General features: G+C 39.5%; 1 protein-coding gene across 1 annotated transcript; it reads right to left on the reverse strand.

The window, feature by feature from the left end:
* Nucleotides 1–10,605: 10,605 nt before the first annotated feature.
* LOC108438908 (cytochrome P450 2K1-like) lies at nucleotides 10,606–20,294 on the reverse strand. Its single transcript, XM_017717033.2, has 9 exons — nucleotides 20,020–20,294; nucleotides 19,763–19,925; nucleotides 19,439–19,588; nucleotides 18,958–19,118; nucleotides 17,599–17,778; nucleotides 15,564–15,705; nucleotides 15,283–15,467; nucleotides 15,062–15,203; nucleotides 10,606–10,974 (listed from the first exon to the last, which is right to left on the reverse strand). The coding sequence occupies exons 1-9, from the start codon at nucleotides 20,224–20,226 to the stop codon at nucleotides 10,787–10,789; spliced, it is 1,518 nt and encodes a 505-aa protein (XP_017572522.1). The 5' UTR covers nucleotides 20,227–20,294; the 3' UTR covers nucleotides 10,606–10,786.
* Between the last annotated feature and the right edge of the window lie 1,075 nt (nucleotides 20,295–21,369).

Genomic DNA, 21,369 nt, shown 5'->3' on the forward strand with positions numbered 1-21,369 from the left:
AGTACTATGTCACTTGTTTCCTTAACTATTTTGGTAACATTTTACAATACTGGTCCACAAATAAGCATGTATTAGTACTTAATTCTTTCTTTTAACACAATTATTTTAATTTAATTTAATTAATTAATGGACTAAAACTTAATACATCAGGAAATAATGAAGTGTATATGACAAAGAACTGAATCAAATATTATTCAAATATGAATAACCATTAATAAAGGCAGTCATTCATTATTAACATAGTTCTAACTCAGTCTGTTTATTAATAAGGAATTTATTGTCATGATGTAAATAGGAAAACATTACTAGTCCTGATTCTGTGGGTTTAAGTCATGTTCATGAGATGTATAGTTTGAAACCATTATCTTTTTATCCTTTCCATCATTAAAACATCAATCTATTAGTTGACAGGCAAGCTCTTGTTTTTCTCTCTCATTGCATGCTGTAACCCCATCTGGGTCACCTTAACCCCACATGAAATGGAGCTTTCTAAAAATTGTTGCTTATTATAAGAATGAATGGATAATGCAACAGAACGATGTTTAGGTGTAAGTGTAAGGTCAAACAGTGCACTCTCCCACTTCGTTAGTAACTGTTTTCTGTGCCTTAGTCCTTCAGATAAGTTGCTTCAGAATTATTCCCATTAAACTGCCATACAATACACACAGTGCAGTCTATTTCAGCCAGCAGTGTGACTGTTATTTAAAATAAAGGCTTGTGTTGCATGGGGCGGCATGGTAGTGTGGTGGGTTGCGCTGTCGCCTTACAGCAAGGAGGGCCTGGGCTCGAGTCTCCGGCCGGGCAACCGCGGTCCTGTGTGGAGTATGTATGTTCTCCCTGTGTTTGCGCGGGTCTCCTCACACCATCCAAAGACATGCAGTCAGGCAGTTTGGACATGCTAAATTGCCCCTAGGTGTGAGTGGATGTGTCTTTTTGTCTGCCTGCCCTGCGATGGGCTGGCAACCTGTCCAGGGTGTATCCTGCCTTTCGCCCAATGACAGCTGGGATAGGCTCCAGCAACCCTGTGACCCAGAAGGAGAAGCGGCTTATAAGGTGTGTTTGTGTTGTATGACAGTGTCATGGTTAGAATTTCACATCAACCTGTTTTAAGGACTAAGGAGGGTTGGGATAGCTTCTGAAAAATGTGTAGTTAGCTATGTTGTAGTTACTTTCCAAAACTTTGTGGCTAGCTACAATTTAACTACTTTTCCAGAAAAAGTAATTGCTATTTTTTAGCTACTTTATGAAAAGTAGTGCACTAAAAATTAAATATTCGGTTTTCATTTCACAATCTTAATGTGTCAATTGTGCTCATAAACTCTCAGCTAGCTACAATTTTGCCATAGTGATATTTGTTAACTTGCAGCAGGCGTGGCACATACCTGATTATCTCAACAAGTCAAAGTTATTCTGATGCTCAGGGCTATAGCATCTCATACAGAGACAAACAGAGCAGTCTATGACCAAGCCACAGCTGTACTGAGGTCAGCTGAGAACCTCTGCCTGCTCGCTTTGTAGTTTCTTCGCTATTTGAATCTTATAAATCCCTGAGATACTTCTGAGGAGCTCAAAGTCCTAGCGCTAGTTACAAACATCACAGGCGCTGATTACTGAAGGAATTGTAGACAGCAACAATTAATAAGCAGTGATTGGTTGAGAAAATAACAAAGAGCTTGGCAGATTTTGATAATTCAGTGACATCACAAAGAACAAATCAAATTTCATACTAAAATGAGGCATAGTGTCACGATTGGCTCCTCCCACTCCTCCATGTGCTTTTCTGTTTACTTTTTATCATCCATGTGCTTCTTTATTTGGTTTCCTTGTTTCTTGTTTCTGCCCTTGATTGTTTGCACCTGTTTTTCACCTGTGTCTTGTGAACCCTCGTCAGCCCACTTGTATTTAAGCCCTGTGTTTTCCTTTGTCTAGTGCTGGTCTTTGTTTGTTTGATGTTTGAGTTGTTTGATTGTTCTGTTGGAAGTGTTTGGTTTTCGTGGTTGTATTTCATCATGTCTGCCCCCATTCGATCCGTGTTGGCTATATGAACCTGGACCGTTTTTGACCATGAGCCTGGATTTGCTCATAATAAAAGTCGCTTATCTCAGCATATTAGTATATTATTCCTATATATATATATGTATATATAGTACTGCCTCCTCGCTCCCCAACATTACACATAGTAGTCTGTCCCCAGATTTAAGATGAACATCAATAATTTGGAGATGACTTATTTGCAGATCCGTTTAATTTGCAACGAGAAACTGTCAACACTAAGTTGTGAAGTTTGCTTCTTGTTCAAATTCTCCCAGTCCACCTTAAAAGGTGCAGCAGTAACGTACATCCAGGCGCCTCATGCACCATTTAACGTGAAATGGGACAATCCGATTAAGAACCTGGTAACTGATAATCTGACTTCAGCCTCAGAAAAAGTCAGACGTTCACAGACATTTTACATTTTAAAGTTTCCTGACTGATGTATGCGAGAAACGGCTACAGCTGACCTAAAGCTTAAAGCAGAACATTGTAAGTCTGCGTTTTGTTCATATTGTGTTTTAGCCTATATTAGTACATTTATCACATGTTGAGACTTATTAACAGCCAAGATGGTAAAACAGATATGAAATGCCTTGGTTGTAATCCCTGAGCTAAGCCTACTAGTAAGGGGTGATCAGCGCGTGACCGTTTGCTCGAACAGTCCGCGGCTTAATCAGGATTGCACAGTCGCCACCAGCTCAGTGGACGACTGCATTCTGTGGTTCAGATTTTGCATGGATTGACTGAAGCCTGTAGCAAAATTATGAAAAAAATTGCGCTACAGCTACTACCTACATTTCATAAAAAATTTGCAGCTAACAACAAAAAGTAGTGCGCTACTTAGCTACTCCCCCATCTCTGAGACTAAGGCACAGAAAACTGTTGACATTAAATTTGTTCTGTTTAATTGTTTTGTCATTCTTATGGCTCGATATACAGATCTATTAGATCCACTTTTATATTCATTATAACATCTTATTAAACCCTATGGATTAAGAATGGGATGTCACTCAAGTTCATATGTGTGCGAAAGCAGACAAGCAAATTCATTTGGCAATATAGAGTATGTAATTTTGAAGCCCAGAGGTTTTCATACCCACTTTCTCCTATTCAGCCTTTTTAAAGGGAAGCCGTCAAGCTAAAGAAAGAGGCCTTTAGGGACTGGATGGCCCGAAGGACTCCCGACTTAGCAGAGAGGTACCGACAGGCGAAAAAGGTGACAAGGCAAAATCCAAGGCATGGGAGGAGTTTGGCAAAGCCATAGAAAAAGACTTTTGGCCAGCCTCAAGGAGGTTCTGGACAACAGTACGGCAACTCAAGAGTGGTCAGAGTGGCTGTGCCCAAGTTGTATTTGGCAAGGATGGAGAAACTCTGACTTCAAATGAGGGTATTGTCAGTCGGTGGAAGGAGCACTTTGAAGGACTCCTTAATCTGGGAGACATGCTTCCCTCACAGGAGTCAGGGCTGGAGTCCTCTGGTGTGTCCCTGGTGGAGGTCACTGAGGTAGTTGGCAAGCTCTTCGGTGGCAAGGCACCAGGGGTGGATGAGATTCGTCCGGAGATGCTTAAGGCTCTGGATATTGTGGGTCTGTCGTGGCTGACACGCCTCTGCAATATTGCATGGACCTCAGGAACAATACCCTTGGACTGGCATACTGGGGTGGTGGTCCCCTTTTTTAAAGGGTTGTGCCCTGTCTCCCCTCCTGTTCGTGATATTCATGGACAGGGTGTCAAGGTGTAGCCGAGGTCTGGAGGGCATTGTGTGTGGAGGCAGGAGGGTGGCATCTCTGCTATTTGCAGACGATGTTGTTCTTTTGGCTGAATCACATGGATGCCTCCAGCGCTCACTGGAACGGTTTGCCGCTGAGTGTGAAGCGGGTTGGTATGCGGATTAGCACCTCCAAATCCATCGAGTCCATGGTTTTAGCCTGGAAAAGAATGGCATGCCTACTCCAGGTAAGGGGAAAGGACTTGCCCCAGGTGGAGGAGTTTAAGTATCTCGGGGTCTTGTTCACAAGGGATGGGAAGAGGGATTGTAAGATCGGCTGCAAGCTGGGACAGGCGGCAGCAGTAATGCGGTCACTGTACCAGACTGTAGTGGTGAATAGGGAGCTGAGCCATAAGGCAAAGGAGTACCAGGGGGAGTACCAGGCACGGCCTACTGGGATAAGGACCCAGGGTTGTCCTAGGACCTGCTGGAGGGATTATATCCCTATGTTGGCCTGGGAGCGGCTTGGGGTCCCTGGGAATGAGAGGAAGTTGCAGGGTACTGGGTCATCTGGGATTCTCTGCTCTCCCAACTGCTACCGCGGCCCTATCTGGACTAAGCGGTTAACGACGATGATGATGGTGAAGAAAAGTGAGCGCATTACTCCAGTTTCAGGGTCCTTAAAAAACATTTTTATCATAAAGAATTCAGCAGCTGTTGAACTGTTTATTGTTGTATGAATGTTTTGCCTATAAAAGTGTTGAACAGAGAGTGTAAATCTTTTCTCTTTTATTATAAAGCATGTTGGCTTTAAATGTGCTAAATAATTAAAATGTATTTACTTTCTCACCACGATACACAACAAGGCTATGCCTCAATTTTTTTTTTGCTACATTTGTTTTTCCTTGCTGCCAAACTTGACAATTTGTACATTCCACTTGCACTGAACCAAGTGTCCAGTTAACCAGAGGTTCATTTGCTTTATTTGGCTCTTTGCTTTATTAAAAAACACTGTCCATTTAATGAAAGGATCAAGAAAACTTTTGATTCCAGAGTCATGCAAAAACATAAGCATAAACACACATACATATACAAAGTTTATTATATACACAATGTTTGTTAATATACATGTTTATTCTATATCATTCTGTTCTTGTTCCTTAACAAAAATTATAACCCATGCTCTCTCAAATACACTATAGAAAAGGGCCTCCTGTTGGGAATGGATTCCCCTGCATAAAACTCTAACTCTACCCACTCACAATAAGGCTGTCTTAGAACAAAATGATTCAAAACTGATATTACATTGGAAAATATGTTTCACATTAAAAAACATGTTCTCGGGGGGTGTCACGTGACCAGCTAGGAGATGGCTGCTTGAAACTTGGCTCTGCTCCTATAAGTCTTTAAACTAGTGTTTTTCTCCGGAAGAGATCACATATTTCTTAAAAACTGACGCCTGATCATGTCAAAACATAGGAGCGAGAAAGACTTTTCCATTTTCTCTTCGTCTCGTCCTCAAAGACAAAAGAAAAAAGATCCTCAAGCCGCAGACGAACTAGCTACGCAAGCTAATATGGAAGCTAGCGCGGCCCGGATCTTAGAAGAGATTAAAACCATCGGCTCGCAGTTAGACACCATGGATGGACGATTAAATACAATTGTTTCATCTATTTCGACCATGGAAAGTAACATCAGTACTCTTACTCAGCGGATTCAATCTACTGAGAACAGACTCGACGAGGCCGAGCACAGAATCTCCGCGTGTGAGGACACGGGGGAGAACATGTCCATGACCGTAACATCGCTGACCACGGCCGTGGCCCAGTTACAGACAAAAGTGGACGATTTGGAAAATAGAGGTCGCCGTAAGAATCTGAAACTAATTGGATTATGCGAGAATGCAGCAGGTTCTGTACCGTTGGTCCAGTTTCTGCAGGATATGCTTCCCTCTTGGGTCGGTCTCCCGCAGGACTTTCACGCGATCGACATCGAGCGGGCCCACCGCTCTCTCGCTCCCGTACCAGCGCCGGGCTCACGGCCGAGGAGCGTCCGTTTCTTACGGTACACAGACAGAGAGGCTGTTCTGAAGGCGGCTATTAAAAAGCGGGATGTGTCGTATAAAGGATCGCGGCTCCGTTTTTATGCGGATTTATCAGCGGATGTGCTCCGGAGACGCCGCGCCTTCGATGCGGTGCTCAAACGTATGATTCAGCGCAACATGTTCCGAGGCTTCGCATACCCCGCTAAACTCCGCTGCGTTCACGAGGGCCAGGTTCGGCTGTTCGAGGACCCAAAATCTGCCACGGATTTTTTGGATTCCCTTGGTTCTGAGTGAGTCCGCACTGACTTCATGTGGATCTTAACTTTTTTCCTCTTCCGGAGAGACTAAACACTAAACACTAACTGTGAATTCCCACTCACATATTCGTGTTACAGGGTTATAACTCAGTAATAATAATAATAATGTGTGCAGTGTTTTTGTATTATAACCCTATCTTAGTTCTCATTGTGGGGTTCACCACTGACACATCTTATATTAGGAGCTGTAGCTAGTCCTTGTGGACTGACTTGTTTTTTTCGGGACATGTCCAATTTGGGTGACCAACTAGATTTGTTTCTTCCTGCTCCGTCAATTGGGGACGGAGCTGGGGGGGTGGGCCTGGGTTTTTGTTACGTTATTTTATCCTTTTTTTCCTTCTTTGTAAAAATGTTCAGTTTATCGCCACACAAATTGTTTTTGTCATGCATCATTATTTTCATTCTGCTTTTAATTTATACTCATCATGAATGATGCCTTAAGGATGGTAACATTTAATGTTAAGGGTATTGGTAATATTATCAAAAGGAAGAAAATTTTAACATTGTTAAAGAAAGATAAAGTGTCAATAGGATTACTTCAAGAAACTCATCTTACAGACAAAGAACATGCCAAACTTAAACGTGATTGGGTAGGACAAGTTTACTTCTCCTCCTTTACATCTAACAAAAGGGGCGTGGCTATCCTCATCAACAAAAATATTCCGTTTATTCTCGATTCTGAAATAAGAGACCCTGAAGGCCGTTTCATCTTAATTATCGGTTCAATTCTGGGAAAAACTATTACCATAATGAATGTGTATGCTCCAAATGAAGATCGTCCTCAGTTTATGTCCCATATCATTTTACTATTTAACCAACACTGTACAGAATTTGGTCTTTTGGCTGGTGATTTTAACTGCGTTCTTAATGATGCACTGGACAGATCATCACCTTCACCATTGACGAATCCAAAATCCCCCCAAATACTTAAAAAACTCTGTGAAGACACTGGGCTGATTGATGTGTGGAGAGAGCGCCACCCTCTGACGAAAGATTATACTTTTTATTCCAATCCTCATCAATTATACTCCAGGTTAGATTATATTTTTATGCATACCACTCATATCCACACAGTAACAGCATGTGAGATTGGACCCATACTGCTCTCTGATCATAGTCCAGTCTATTTAAACTGCAACTTTTATGTATCCTCACCAAAAACAAAAAACTGGAAGTTAAATTTGTCTTTGTTGAACAATGATGCTTTTTGTGAATCAATTCGGGACTCACTGAAGAATTATTGGTCAGATAATCAACACTCCCCAGTATCCCCGGGCACTATTTGGGATGCAGCCAAAGCAACAATTCGTGGGCAAATAATCTGCCAGAGCTCTTTTATTAAAAAATCGCGAGAAGCAAAGCAACGCGCCCTGGAGGCTAAACTACTACACTTGGAGCGTCAACATAAACACACACCCACCACAAAGAATTGGAATCAGTTAACCAAAATCAGGACACAGTTCAATCTCAATTACACAGATTATATAAAGAAACTTCTCTTCCTAACCAAACAGAAATTTTACGAATATGGCAACAGATCAAGTAAACTATTGGCTTCCCAACTAAAAGCAGAACAGACCATGAAATCCATTAAAGCAATTAGGACAAATAATGGGAGCATTACATACGACCCACATTTAATTAATGAAGCATTCACAAATTTTTATAAAAATCTCTACTCGTGTCCGCCTCCAAACAATGTGAATAGTGAAAATTATTTAGACAAGATCTCCTTACAATCGGCTACAGAATCTGAAAAAGCAACCCTTAGTGCCCCATTCACAGAGAGAGAAGTCTGGGATGCAATTCAATCAATGCCCACCGGGAGGGCCCCAGGATTGGACGGGTATCCCGTAGAGTACTACAGGAAGTTCTGGCCCGAACTAAAACCTATACTCATGCCCGCCCTCCATCATATATACGAACACAATGTCATACCAAATTCATGGAAGACTGCCTCCATCTCTCTTATTTTAAAAAAAGATAAAAATCCATCGGACTGTTCGTCTTATCGACCAATCAGTTTATTGAATGTGGACTTTAAAATTGTTGCCAAGGTCCTTGCACGCAGACTGGATGCCCTGCTGCCATGCTTGATACATCCAGATCAAACAGGATTCGTGAGGTCAAGACATGGTTCAGATAATGTACGCTGTGCTCTAAACATTGTAGATCACCTTAGCAGAAATCCAGATCCAGCTTTTATTGTTTCTCTCGACGCAGAAAAAGCTTTTGACAGGGTTCACTGGGATTTCTTATTTGCGGTACTAAAGAAGATTAACTTGGGTTCGTCTTTTATAAATATGATTAAATCGCTTTACTCTTATCCAAACGCAGTGGTCAATACTAATACTTTTCATTCAGATGTGTTCCCAGTGAGCAGGGGATGTCGTCAGGGCTGTCCGCTCTCTCCACTTCTTTTTTGTCTGGTAATTGAACCTCTGGCCCAATCAATCAGAAATAGTACACGCCTCACAGGCATCAAGATTGGTGGAGAAGACCATCGTATCTCCCTCTATGCAGACGATGTCCTTCTGTACTTGTCCAATCCAAACGCTTCTGTTAATATAGTCTTAGATTTGATCTCTGACTATAGCTCAGTGTCTGGATATAAAATTAACCTGGATAAATCGCTGGCCCTACCAATCAATATCTCACAAAGTGACAATATACGGCAGATAACTCCCTTCCATATCTCTGACACCGGATTTAAATACCTCGGCATAGTAATTACACCCAATTTGAACAACTTATTCACTACTAATTATACACCACTTTGGGACAAAATTGAGCAGGATTTGCGTGTCTGGACCGCTCTCCCAAATTCCTTTTTTGGCCGAATTAATGTAATTAAAATGAATGTCCTGCCTCGACTTAATTATTTTTTCCGAACTCTCCCGTGTTACATACCTGCTAGTTTTTTCAAGAATATAAACTCCAGAATAACGGAATATATTTGGAATAAGAAAAAACCTCGAATCAGGTTCTCAATACTCACTAAAACGAAAAACCAGGGAGGGGTCTCTTTACCAAACTTCCAACTATACTATTGGTCAGCACAAATTATACAAATGCTATCTTGGTTCTTAGATAGACATGATTCTAAATGGGTTGAAATTGAGTCTTTGTCCTGCAAACCATTGGAATTAAAATCTCTCCCATTTATAAACAATTTAGAAAAATGTCACAGTTTAAAAGACAAATACACAGTTTATAACACACTCTTGGCCTGGAAAGACGTTAGACAATATCTAAAAATCCAAAAAAATATCTCACTGTACTCTCCAATTTGCCATAACCCAGACTTCCCCTCTCAACTAAGGTCTATAGGACTACATACATGGGTCAAATCTGGAATAAGAGATCTATCCTGCATATACAGACAAAGTCTAATGTCTTTTGAGCAGATAACAGAACAGTTTAAGGTCCCCAAATCAGATTTTTATAAATACCTTCAGGTACGTCACTTCATAAGCTCCAAAGAAACCAAACTCCGAACGGAGTTGAATGACATGGAAAATGTTCTTATTAAGCCAAATCCTCGTCTGTGTAAAATATCGTATGTGTATTCTACATTCTTTGATGTCAATGAGCCATGTTACAATCCATTGAGACAGGCCTGGGAGAAAGATCTTTCTATTAAATTTGACGATGACTCTTGGAATAATATGCATAAGAAAATATTTCCTAGTTGCACTTCCATTAACATCCAAGAACAGAATTTCAAATTCTTTTTTAGATCTTATTTAACACCTTCACGTCTGTATAAGATGTGTAAAAACCCATCTCCACTATGTCCTAAGTGTAACTCTGATACAGGTACATTTATGCACATGTTCTGGGAGTGCACTAAAATCCAAGTATTCTGGAAAGATGTTCATTAGGTCATTCAGAAGATGTTAGAAAAACATTTCCACATGTCACCATGTTTGTATCTTTTGGCTCATGATCCCAATGGGGTGCTAAATGGAAACCAATCCTACCTGATGGGTTCACTGTCATACCTAGCAAAGAAATGTATTTTACTGCTCTGGATAACTCCAACTGTCCCAACAGTCAAGATGTGGCTGACACAACTGTTGAATGTCTTTCCACTAGAAAAACTCACGTTTGAAATGCATAACAGACAACAAAAATTCTCTGAAATATGGTCACCAGTTTGGAAAGTGTTGGAGGATTTATGATCTTTCTTCTTGCACCTCATCTGTACCCCTGCCTGCATTGTAATTTCTATGTAATTACTACCTAACACTTTTTTACCATACCCTTTCACTCATTCTTGAACATTTTGCAATAATGCCAAATTGCATATATCATAGTGGCGATTAACATATGTTTTTGTTTTATTATATTTTATTTTATCTTATTCTACATTACTCTCTTCTTTTTCTCCTCTTTTTCTGATTTGTTGTTGTTTTGTTGTTGTTTCCCTCTGTTAATTATAAAATCCAATAAATATACAATTAAAAAAAAAAAAAAAAAAACATGTTCTCAGATCTTTGTGCTTTAGCAAAGTGTTAGCGGCAGTCAGCAGTCAGTCATTCATCTTCAGCATCACAGAACACAAGGATAATGAAATATTTTATATTTTAGACCACAAAGCTGCAGCAGAATGGACCCAAGCAACAAAACTACTACAAAAGCAAAACAGCCCAAGTCTCCTAAGATCTGCAAAATGCAGAAATTAGGACCGTTTCACTGCACACAGCTTGTGAGGAGAGGGATTCAGTGTGATCCCAACCACACCCATGAGGTCCAGCTGATCCTCAGACACGCCTGGTGGAGGAGAGAAGCAGAAGTGTTGCAGGAGGGAGGTGAAGAAGAGGAAGAGCTCCATCCTGGCCAGACTCTCTCCCAGACACACCCTGCGCCCTAAAAAAAAACAGTTCTTAGATCTACTGTTTACATCTGTTACTTGATGCACTTTATGAACACTTTATGAGCTGCTACATATTTGTGCATACACACATGTAACTTTCATTTTATTTCAACTTTGCACATACTGTATATTTTTACTCCTACTTTTTACTACTGTTTTTAGAGTTATTCTTATATTTTCTTTTTTTTATTCTCTTAAGATTATATTTGGTGAATGGAGGAACAGCAAAGTAAGAATTTCATTGTACAGTGTAATTGCCTGTTCTGCTGTGCATATGACAATAAAACTCTTGAATCATAGACATTCCATTAACCCATTTGGAAGATTTTTTTTAATGATTTTCAGCATGAAGTACAATTATCAGATGAATCTGATCTAACAAGTTCTTTGATTAAAACACTCCACAACTGAATTTTGCACTGCTGATTACGTGCATGACCATGCATTGAAGCCTGAATTAGAGTGTAGCAAAGTGTTATTTTTTCAGCTAAAAAAATATCACTTTAGAGACTACTGCAGCATTGCTGCAAGACTTGATTAAGCATGTCTAAAACAGATTGTTTATTTTCTTCCTTTGATTTCAGCCAAAAAAAAAGCTGATGGAAAGGGTGAGCATCTTCAAGGTTATTGCAGTCCACCACACATGGGCACTGCAACTCCAGTTTTAGAGGGACTTTAGTCTAAATGTTAATGTTTAGCCCCCTCTCCCCTCCTTCCTAAGTAAATGTACATTACTAGTCCAAATCATCTAAAGTTCATTTTCATTCGATATATACTGTAATTGCGGGTCGCGACCTGCGGGACCCAGGGATCTGTTTATGCACTACAAAGAAATCGATAGGCGAGCTGAAGACAGGATTTTGGCTAAAAGCTCACTAAAATAAATGTTAGCATTTAAGGTGGAAAATTCAAACAAGAAGTTAACTTCAGCTTTGTGTGAAAAGGTCATCAAAATACACTTTTATATCCCTCAATTCCTCAGACTCAGAGGCAGCAGCTCTATTGAAGGCCAGTCAGATGAGATTTTTAGTGCTACTAAATTAATTGATGGAGCATTATTTCCTTGGGTTCTTGTAAATCTGATTCGAATAAAATTAGTGTATTACTAAACACAGGAAGAGAGAGAGAGAGGTAGAGAGAGAGATAGAAAGAAGCTATAGGAGGCTGATGGGACTGAAGGAGCAGATCAGATGGAGGTTGGTGTTTTATTAGCTTTCGTTTAAAATGAATACTTAATATTATTTAACTTAACTGAGAAAATAAATAAATGATATTGGCTAGCTAATTAAATATTCAGCTTTCTGATTGCACAACTGAGAGTCATCTGTAATCTGTGTATTTGAATACTGTATTTAGGACTTATTTTAGAGAGAGGAGATAGCATTGCTTGACTTCAGTACTTTTGCTTGATCTGTGCCTGTTGTAAGTGGATGGCTATAGTATTTAAGTCATACCAGCACTCTGATGGATACAAACTACACTGTTAGAAATAAAGGTACCATGCAGGTACACGATTCGTTCATCAAGGTACAAACAGTGTAAATGTTCCCTCAAAGGTACAACAGTGCTTTCAAGGTTCAATTGTGTACCTTAAATAAGTATTTCCCAGTGGAAAAGTAGATATTTGCATATTTTTATAAACTAATTGTTTAAAACAGAACAATAAAATAAAGAGCCTGGAGACAAGACAGGGTGTGTGGGGTCAATATATCTTAGAAAATATCATTTCAGTGGATTATGGGACAGTTATGTTCCTTGACTAAAGGTACTGAGATGTACCCCTGAGGGTACCACCACAGTGACGAGAAGGGTGCTGCCCTAGAGACAGTGCCATACCTTTTTTCTGAGAGTGTATGAAGGGACAGATATATTGTGTGCCAATTTGACCATAGACATTTTTTTGATATACTATGCTGTTGCCACTCTAAAAATGCATTTTAAACATTTTTGAGCCCTTAAAAAAACTCAAACCAGCCATTAGGGGTGTACTTTGTGTCCTTCTGGTGCCGGGCCCAAGCCCGGATAAATGGTGAGGGTTGCGTCAGGAAGGGCATCCGATGTAAAACCTGTGTCAAAACTATCATGCGGATCACAAATATGATTGCCATACTGGATCTAAAGATTAGATGGTGGAAGCTGAAGGAGGAGGATGGTTAGAGGGATATGTACTAGTGAGTGAACAGAGAGTGATGAGTAGATGGAAGGAGTACTTTGAAGAATTAATGAATGAGGAAAACGAGAGAGAGAGGAGGACAACGGGGAGAGATAGTGGATCAGGAAGTGCAGAGAATTAGTAAGGTGGAAATGAGGGCAGCTTTAAAAAGGATGAAGAATGGAAAGGCAGTTGGTCCAAATGACATACCTGTGGAGGTATGGAGGAGATGTTTAGGAGAGAAGGCAGTGGACTTTTTAACCAGGTTGTTTAACAAAATCCTGGAGAGTGAGAGGATGCCTGATGAATGGAGAAGTAGTGTACTGGTCCCCATTTTTAAGAACAAGGGTGATGTGCAGAGCTGCAGTAACTACAGAGGTATAAAGTTGATGAGCCACATCATGAAGGTATGGGAAAGAGTTGTTGAAGCAAGGCTAAGGCGAGAGGTTCAGATCAGTGAGCAGCAGTTTGGTTTCATGCCCAGAAAGAGCACCACAGATGCAATTTTTGCGTTGAGAGTTTTGGTAGAGAAGTACAGAGAAGGTCAGAAGGAGCTACATTGTGTCTTTCTGGATCTAGAGAAGGCATATGATAGGGTGCCGAGAGAGGAACTGTGGTACTGTATGAGGAAGTCAGGTGTAGCTGAAAAGTATGTTAGGGTGGTGCAGGACATGTATGAGGATAGTGAGACAGTGGTGAGGTGTGCAGTTGGAGTGACAAATGGTTTCAAGGTGAAGGTAGGGTTACATCAGGGATCAGCTTTGACCCCCTTCTTGTTTGCAATGGTGATGGACAGGTTGACAGATGAGGTCAGGCAGGAGACTCCATGGACCATGATGTTTGCAGATGACAATGTAATCTGTGGTGAGAGTAGAGAGCAGGTGGAAGAGAATCTGGAGAGGTGGAGGTTTGCATGGAGAGGAGAAGAATGAAGGTCAGTAGAGATAAGGCGGAATACATGTGTGTGAATGAGAGGGAGGCAGGTGGAAAGGTGAAGATGCAAGGAGTAGAGGTCGTAAAGGTGGATGACTTCAAATATCTTGGGTCAACCATCCAGAGCAATGGACATTGTATAAAAGAAGTGAAGAAGAGGGTGCAGGCAGGATGGAGTGGGTGGAGACGGGTTTCAGGGCTGATGTGTGAAAGAAGGATAGCAGCAAGAGTGAAAGGGAAGGTTTACAAGACAGTAGTGCATCCTGCTATGATGTATGGTTTGGAGACTATGGCTCTGTCTAAAAGACAGGAGGCTGAGGTGGAGGTGGCGGAGATGAAGATGCTGAGATTTTCGTTGGGAGTGACAAGGATGGACAAGGTTAGAAATGAGCAGATCAGAGGGACAGTGAAGGTGGAGCAGTTTGGAGATAAATCCAGAGAGGCCAGGTTGAGATGGTTTGGAAATGTGTTGAGGAGGAATAGTGGATATATTGGGCAAAGAATGTTGGAGATGGAGCTGCCCGGTAGAAGGAGAAGAGGTAGACCTCAGAGAAGGTTTATGGATGTAGTGAAGGTGGACATGGAGATGGTTGGTGTGAAAGTAGAGGAGGCAATGGATAGGGCAAGATGGAGGAAGATGATCTGCTGTGGCAACCCCTAAAGGGAGCAGCCGAAAGAAGAAGAGGAGCCCTTAAAATACTCTCTGGGGACCATGCCCCCAGATCACGTCAGTACAGGCTAGAGAAGCCCCTGCCTCAACATTAAGATCCACACAGCAATCTGGCAATCTGATCCACAGATCCAAAAATATGTCTACAGCTACAAAGGAGAGCGTAACTATACAGTCTGACAGCTCAGACTGACTAGCACCTTCCACCACTACAAGAGAACTGAGGGCCAAACAAATACTCAAGAGACATTTTTATCCTTGGGCTGCCAAACTGCTGACTTCCACAAAAAAGACAAACAACTAGAACATAAACTAAAATAAATACCTGCAGAGAAGGGCAAGAAGGCATCTTTCTTAACAAATCTGCCTTTCTCATCAAGGAAGTGTGCTGGGTTGAAGGCGTGGGGGCTCTCCCACTCGTTCTCATCCCTCAATACAGATGTCAAGAGAGGATACACTGTTGTGCCCTGAAGAAAGACAACAGTAAATTTACTCCCAAGCTAAGGTCACATTTTCAGTGATGATACACCTGATAGCTCACATTACCTTTTTAATGAAGAAGCCATTGAATTGGACATCACAGCTGGTTGTGTGAGGGAGACTCATGGGCACTATGTTGGCCAGTCTCTGGATTTCATGAATCACTGCGTCTGTGTAAGGCAAGTTTTTCCTGTCCTCCACCACTGCCTGGCGACCTCCAATCACCCTGTCAATCTCTTCATGTACACGATCTTCAGACAGAAACATGGTTGTGAATAATTTAGGATTAAACTTAAACTTCCACTAAAAACAACTGTAGCTGTTAGTTCATAACACTATGGTCTTACTCTGTATGTGAGGGTACTTGGCCATAAGCAGCAGCCCCCAGCGCAGTGTCGTGCCAGTGGTGTCAGTACCAGCCACAAAGAGATTTACAACAGTGGTAAAGAGATTCTTCTCATTGAATCGAGAGTTCTTCTGTCCTGATTGCTAATAGACAGATATCCACAGAACATTATGCATGTTTAGAATTCACAGTTTTACTATTTCAAAAACAAGAACTTAGTTCCAGGCAGGAAAATGACAAAACTGCAATGTGAGATTTTATAGAGCACTGTGTGTTTTCTTTAAGTCAGTCTATTGATAAAGCCTGATCATAGGTTTATGGTATACATCCAGGACAAGGGATGCCTAAGATTAAGCATCCTGCTCACGCAGTTACTCCAACAGACAATCAAAAATGGAAATTGTGAATGAGTAAAGTGAGGCAGTTAAAGCTAGCTGGGCACAGAAGGCACAAGTATTTCCGAAGCAAAAATGCATAAGTATTAAAAGAAGTAATTTTCATTGCGAAGTTTACATTTTTAAAAACTCTTCTACCCTCTTCCTGGAGAAACATGTAGCTTGAAACAGTTCATACCCTATAGTACATCACAGTTAATATGTTAAGTGTTCTACAGTTATAAAATCCCTGCAGAAACACCTCAAAATAAAATAATTCCCTCAAACCTAGTGTTCCTATAACCAGAATACTTTGTCAATCAGAGTACAGTCATCTGAAAAACACTAACAACTTTTGACATTAAGCTAGATCCACTATTTTATTCAAATCTATATTGTAATTGTAATCAGTTTTATGGCTGATCATATACACAAAACTATAAAGAAAAAATGAATAGAAGCTGATTTGAAGTGTTTTTGAATTGACTTGAATTTGTTCATCTAATCTAAATGTTTTCTTTGCATTCTTTAATTGAAAGTATTTATTTGGGTTACATAAAAGCAGCTAAATTGTTTGTCACCACATACATTTTTTATGTTGATTTGACAATCTATTTTATTGTATTTTTTTACAGTTGAAGAAAAAGTCATCATATCAGAAAAACAGCACAAAACAAAATGACATGATTATTTTAGGAATTTTTAGAATCTAAAAAAGCCACATATTTTTATCCACATCAAGCCTAATGTTCTCTAATGTTTATGCATGTACAATTAAAGACTTGTTTATTGTGTGCTGGGTCCATAATGCCTTATCCATTATAAATAATTCTGAAAGTGACCCCTTTTTATAGATGGTCTAGGCTCGGGCTAGCCTTGGATCAGATAGGAATCCATTGTGACTGGCCCGTTTACACACAATAAGCTATTTTTGATTGTTGTCCAGTGTCATATTTGTGATTTGGCAAATTGATTTGCAGTTTTATATCTGTTCATAGTTTGGTCTAAACAGAATGTTGTACTTACTGTCTAAAGACTTTTATAAATGAGAACTCAGTACTGAAAATGCTTGTTAGCAGCATAAAACATTGGATCTACCTTAATGCTAACAGTTGTTAGTGTTTTCTAAGTAACTGTACTCTGATAAAGTATTCCTAATGTTGATGTTCTGATGGACTTTTTATTTATTTACTTATTTTGAAGTGTTTCTGCAGTTTTTATACTTATAGAGCATTTTGGGCATAAAATGAACTATTGTTTATATGTTTACATGCAGCTTAACACAATAGTTCATTTCATGTCCAAAGTGCTTTACAGGGTGTGTGAAGAGTTTTGAAAATCAACTTGGGACTGGAAAAAACAAGCATCTCCAAAATGGTAACATTATAGGAGAAGGCAAAAACCTGTTTAATATTGATAGTTATAATAGTTATAATCTAATAATAATAACAGGTTTGGTAAATTTGGAACATTTCTGCTGGTCTTTTCATGATAAAATTGTAATAGGATTTAAAAGATAACTGCTGTGCTCAAATGCTGCAGAACATAAAAATGAGAAAAAAATTGTTTTTTTAATGCAACCGGTGGCGCCTGATGGAAAAAGAATCATATCTTACAAATAAACCTTAGGTTAAAAGTAAGTGTTAGGTTAGTGTTCTGTACCTCATCCCTCTGTTTGCGGAGGAGGAAGCAGTCAACATATCCTCTACAGTCATCTGGATTTAGCGTCTCCTTCAGAGCACTCACTAGCTCATTAATCTGCTTCTTGTTCTTTTCAGCGTTTGTTTCAAGTGTTCTTTTGCTCCTCAAGAATGGGCCTATCCAGGGAAACACATTGTAGAGCTAGAGAAGAGAGAAGGGACACAAATCAGAGTCATGTCTGTATTTCCAATACATTTCCAGAGAGGCTGTTATATGTGTACCATTCTTCTCTCCCTATAAGATCCCAGACAGTTGCCCTTTGAATCATACTTTTGATGATAATATTAATATTAATTAATTATTAATATAGCTCAATGAGCAACATTTTACATATGACTTTGGCATGTCTATAAGTATGTATTTGATTGTTTTTTGAATAACTGCAATTTTCAGACTCTAACGGGGAGCGAGGAGGTGGAAGCAAAATCCAGGGTCATAGTTGAAACGGTCTAGGTTCAAACAGCCAATATGGAGAGAATGCAGGTCAGACATGACAAACCAAAACACAGAACAGGAAGCAAACACTACAACACATACAAACACGTTCAAACAGTTCAAAGACCAGCCAAAACAAAGGGCAAACACGGGGCTTATAAAACACAGGGATAATGAGGGATAGGCGGAAAAAAGGTGGCGACAATTAAGGTTGGAGTCACAAAACAAGGGGCTGGACTAGGAAACCAAACCTAAGAAAACACGTAGTTTTGTATACCTACACCTAGTTAGCCCTAGCTTTTATCATTCATCAGCAGTAGTTTTATCATTTGCAGTTACTTCCACTCTAAAGTTCAATGATCTGTGTCTTGCCACTCAAGCAAGCTATCACCTTGTATATTAAGATTCCATGCTGAGCAGGCACTTTCATAGATTTATTGCTACTTCTGAGGCAAAACATCAGATCACCTTCAGTTGTGCATCATTGTGTCAGATTGTACTCTGTTGTAATGTTTTATATAGCTGCTGTCGGGACATTGTATCTCCATTTTGACCATTTTTCAGTTTTTGATCTATTTTTGAAAATACCTATTGCCTTTTACATTGTATGTAAATTTGACAATGTACAGACCAATAGAAATGACCCAAAATTCCATGGAAAAATTTTGGTTCCATTAACTTACATTCAAAGTAAAGTATGTTTTTTCATTCTCCTGTAAAGTAACCATTTTGGAGATACAAGGTTTTGATCTGACAGCAGCGATATCTGTTTTCAATATAGATAATAGTTTATGAGCTTAGTATAAGCAAGTATAAGTTTGTGGGAAGACTCAGACTAGAACACTTTGCTGTATTTAACTGTAAATGCACAGGGCAAACATTTACCCGAATAGGAGCTGATCCTCCAATCCTGACGTTTTCATTTGCTCTTTCAACCATCTGTTTAAAATGATGGTCGCTGTATTCAAATCTGCTTCCATACACAATGGATGAGATGATGTTGGAGACGGCGTAATTCACTGGCTGAGTTGTATTAAAAGGTTCCCCTACAGAGAAGGAGAAAATATGTAATAAACATATTTGCACAAAATTCTTCAAAGAATCATCTGAGAAATTGTATGTAAAGCTAATTATCTGGGCTGTAAGCATATATTTATAAAAAAAAACAAGCATTAGGATGAATACAAACCAAACATTATGCTTTATGTCTATCAGTGTATTAGGTTAAACAAACCTCTCCTTAAGGAAGTCCAGTATTTATAGCTACCATTGAATATGCAGTTTGACTAATATTGTTTCATTAAAATAAATCAGGTGTGCTACTGAATACTACTGATGGAAATGAACAAATCTATGCTTTTCATACCTCCAAAGCTCTCAAACACTTCTTTAAGGTAATGAATTTCTTCGATAATTTTCTCCTCACTCCCTCTCTTGCCCATTCCGAAGTCTCGAAGGTTGGTGAGGGCAAAGCGTCTCATTTCTTTCCAGTTTTCCCCATTAGAAAACAGGATGCCTATAGACACAAAACAGGTGTCCAGTAGGTAACAGCAATTATGATTAGTCACTTGCTTTATATTTCAGGATAAATTATTTAACAAGCTTTGTTTTCATATAAAAGGTAAAGACACTATATGATTTAGGGACAACCATATGCTGTAACATAAGCGCTTATTTCCTGATTCCTTACCGTGCTCCTGACTGAAATTCTTGAATGTCCGTGCAATTTCTCTTTCTCCAAACTCTTCAGCATAGTTTACAAGTGCTTGTTTGACTGTTTTGTATCCTGCTAATACAACGACCTTCTTGGGACCAAAATACACTTTGAACACGGATCCATACGTCTTGGCAAGCTGTAGAACCCAGAGTTTAACACTTATAAGCAAATAAATGTCCTCTTTTTGTGTTATTGAGTGCTGTCCAGTGTTTTCTGCTTGTTTTTCTTACCTCACAGAGAGACTCATGGGGTCTGTCCAGATCCAGCTGGAGCAGATTACCCAAGAGAGGCAGTGGTTTGGGTCCTGGAGGTTCATTAGCTGCTTCTTTAAAGCTCGAGCTGGAGAAGAGAAAATAAAAAACCGCAAGCAAGATGACAAGACCAAGTAATATGCCTGTGCTGGTAGCCTGTAAGAGAAGTCCTTCCACTAAAGCCATTTGAATTAGAATTTGTTGTATAAAGTCTGATAACAAGTCAAGGTACTTCTGTTCCTAGCCCCTCTGGTGACAACAAGAGCTGCTGTACCCTTTATAGAAAAAAAGGGAGTGGCTTAAACTGATGGAGGGGAGGAGTAACTTTACAATAATAGGCTATAATGGGAAAGATAACAATGATCTGCATAATAATATTACACCTTGTGATAAATCACTAAACCAAATTATGCATTGCATAAACACTTTCTAAACTCACAGATATATTTTAAAGTAATATGAATACTGAAGCTTTTCTCCCAAGCTTTCTCTTCTTCTGTAAAATTTACTCTCCCACTAAGCCATTATGTGTATGTATACCTTCATCAATCATTCACCAATCCTCATGCCTTTGAACCGATAACTTGCCCTCCTAGTTCCACTTCTGAATATCATAGTCGGTAACCTCTGCAACACTTTAAACTGGTGACCTTTTATCTACTTTTCCATTTGACCTGTAAGAAGAATGGAAGTGTGTGAATGCTGATACAGCTCTACAGAAGAAGCTGTTTATTATAGCAGGGCATGGTTTACCCTTATTCTAGTCCTGAATAAATCAAGGAATCAACTGAAAGGAGTGCTGCAATACATTATTTTTAGTGCTGTAATAGTTTTACTGGAGTGTCAGTAAAACATTACAACTTACTGACTTGCAAAAGTGCAAGCTTCTAATGAACTGTCTGGGTCAGGGCCCCTTAGAACAGTGTTCTCAGGTGATGTTAAGAATTTAGTCACATAATGTAGGTTAAGGTATCTTTAGAAAAAGGAATTAAATCACTCAATATTTCCACTGAAAAGATCCTTACTTGCTGTACCAAAACATAGTCCCAGTTTATTTGATTACTTCCCATAGATACTCCACAGATGTTATGTTATATATTTTATGATATTATTACCAAAATTATTCTTCTGGTGGAACCAGAAGACCAGTTTGTTCTCATGTGTTCCAGGGTTTGAATTAGGATTAACACCAAAGTTAGTTTCAGGACTAGGGTTAGGATTAGACTTTGGGTTGATTTTAAAGTTAGGGTTAGAGTAGATTGTACATTAAGTACAATTAATGTAAAGAGACATGTTTAGATGTGATTTCACAACAGTGCTTGAATGGAC

The sequence above is a fragment of the Pygocentrus nattereri genome, chromosome 14, assembly GCF_015220715.1.
Source record: "Pygocentrus nattereri isolate fPygNat1 chromosome 14, fPygNat1.pri, whole genome shotgun sequence".
Lineage (NCBI taxonomy): Eukaryota > Metazoa > Chordata > Actinopteri > Characiformes > Serrasalmidae > Pygocentrus > Pygocentrus nattereri.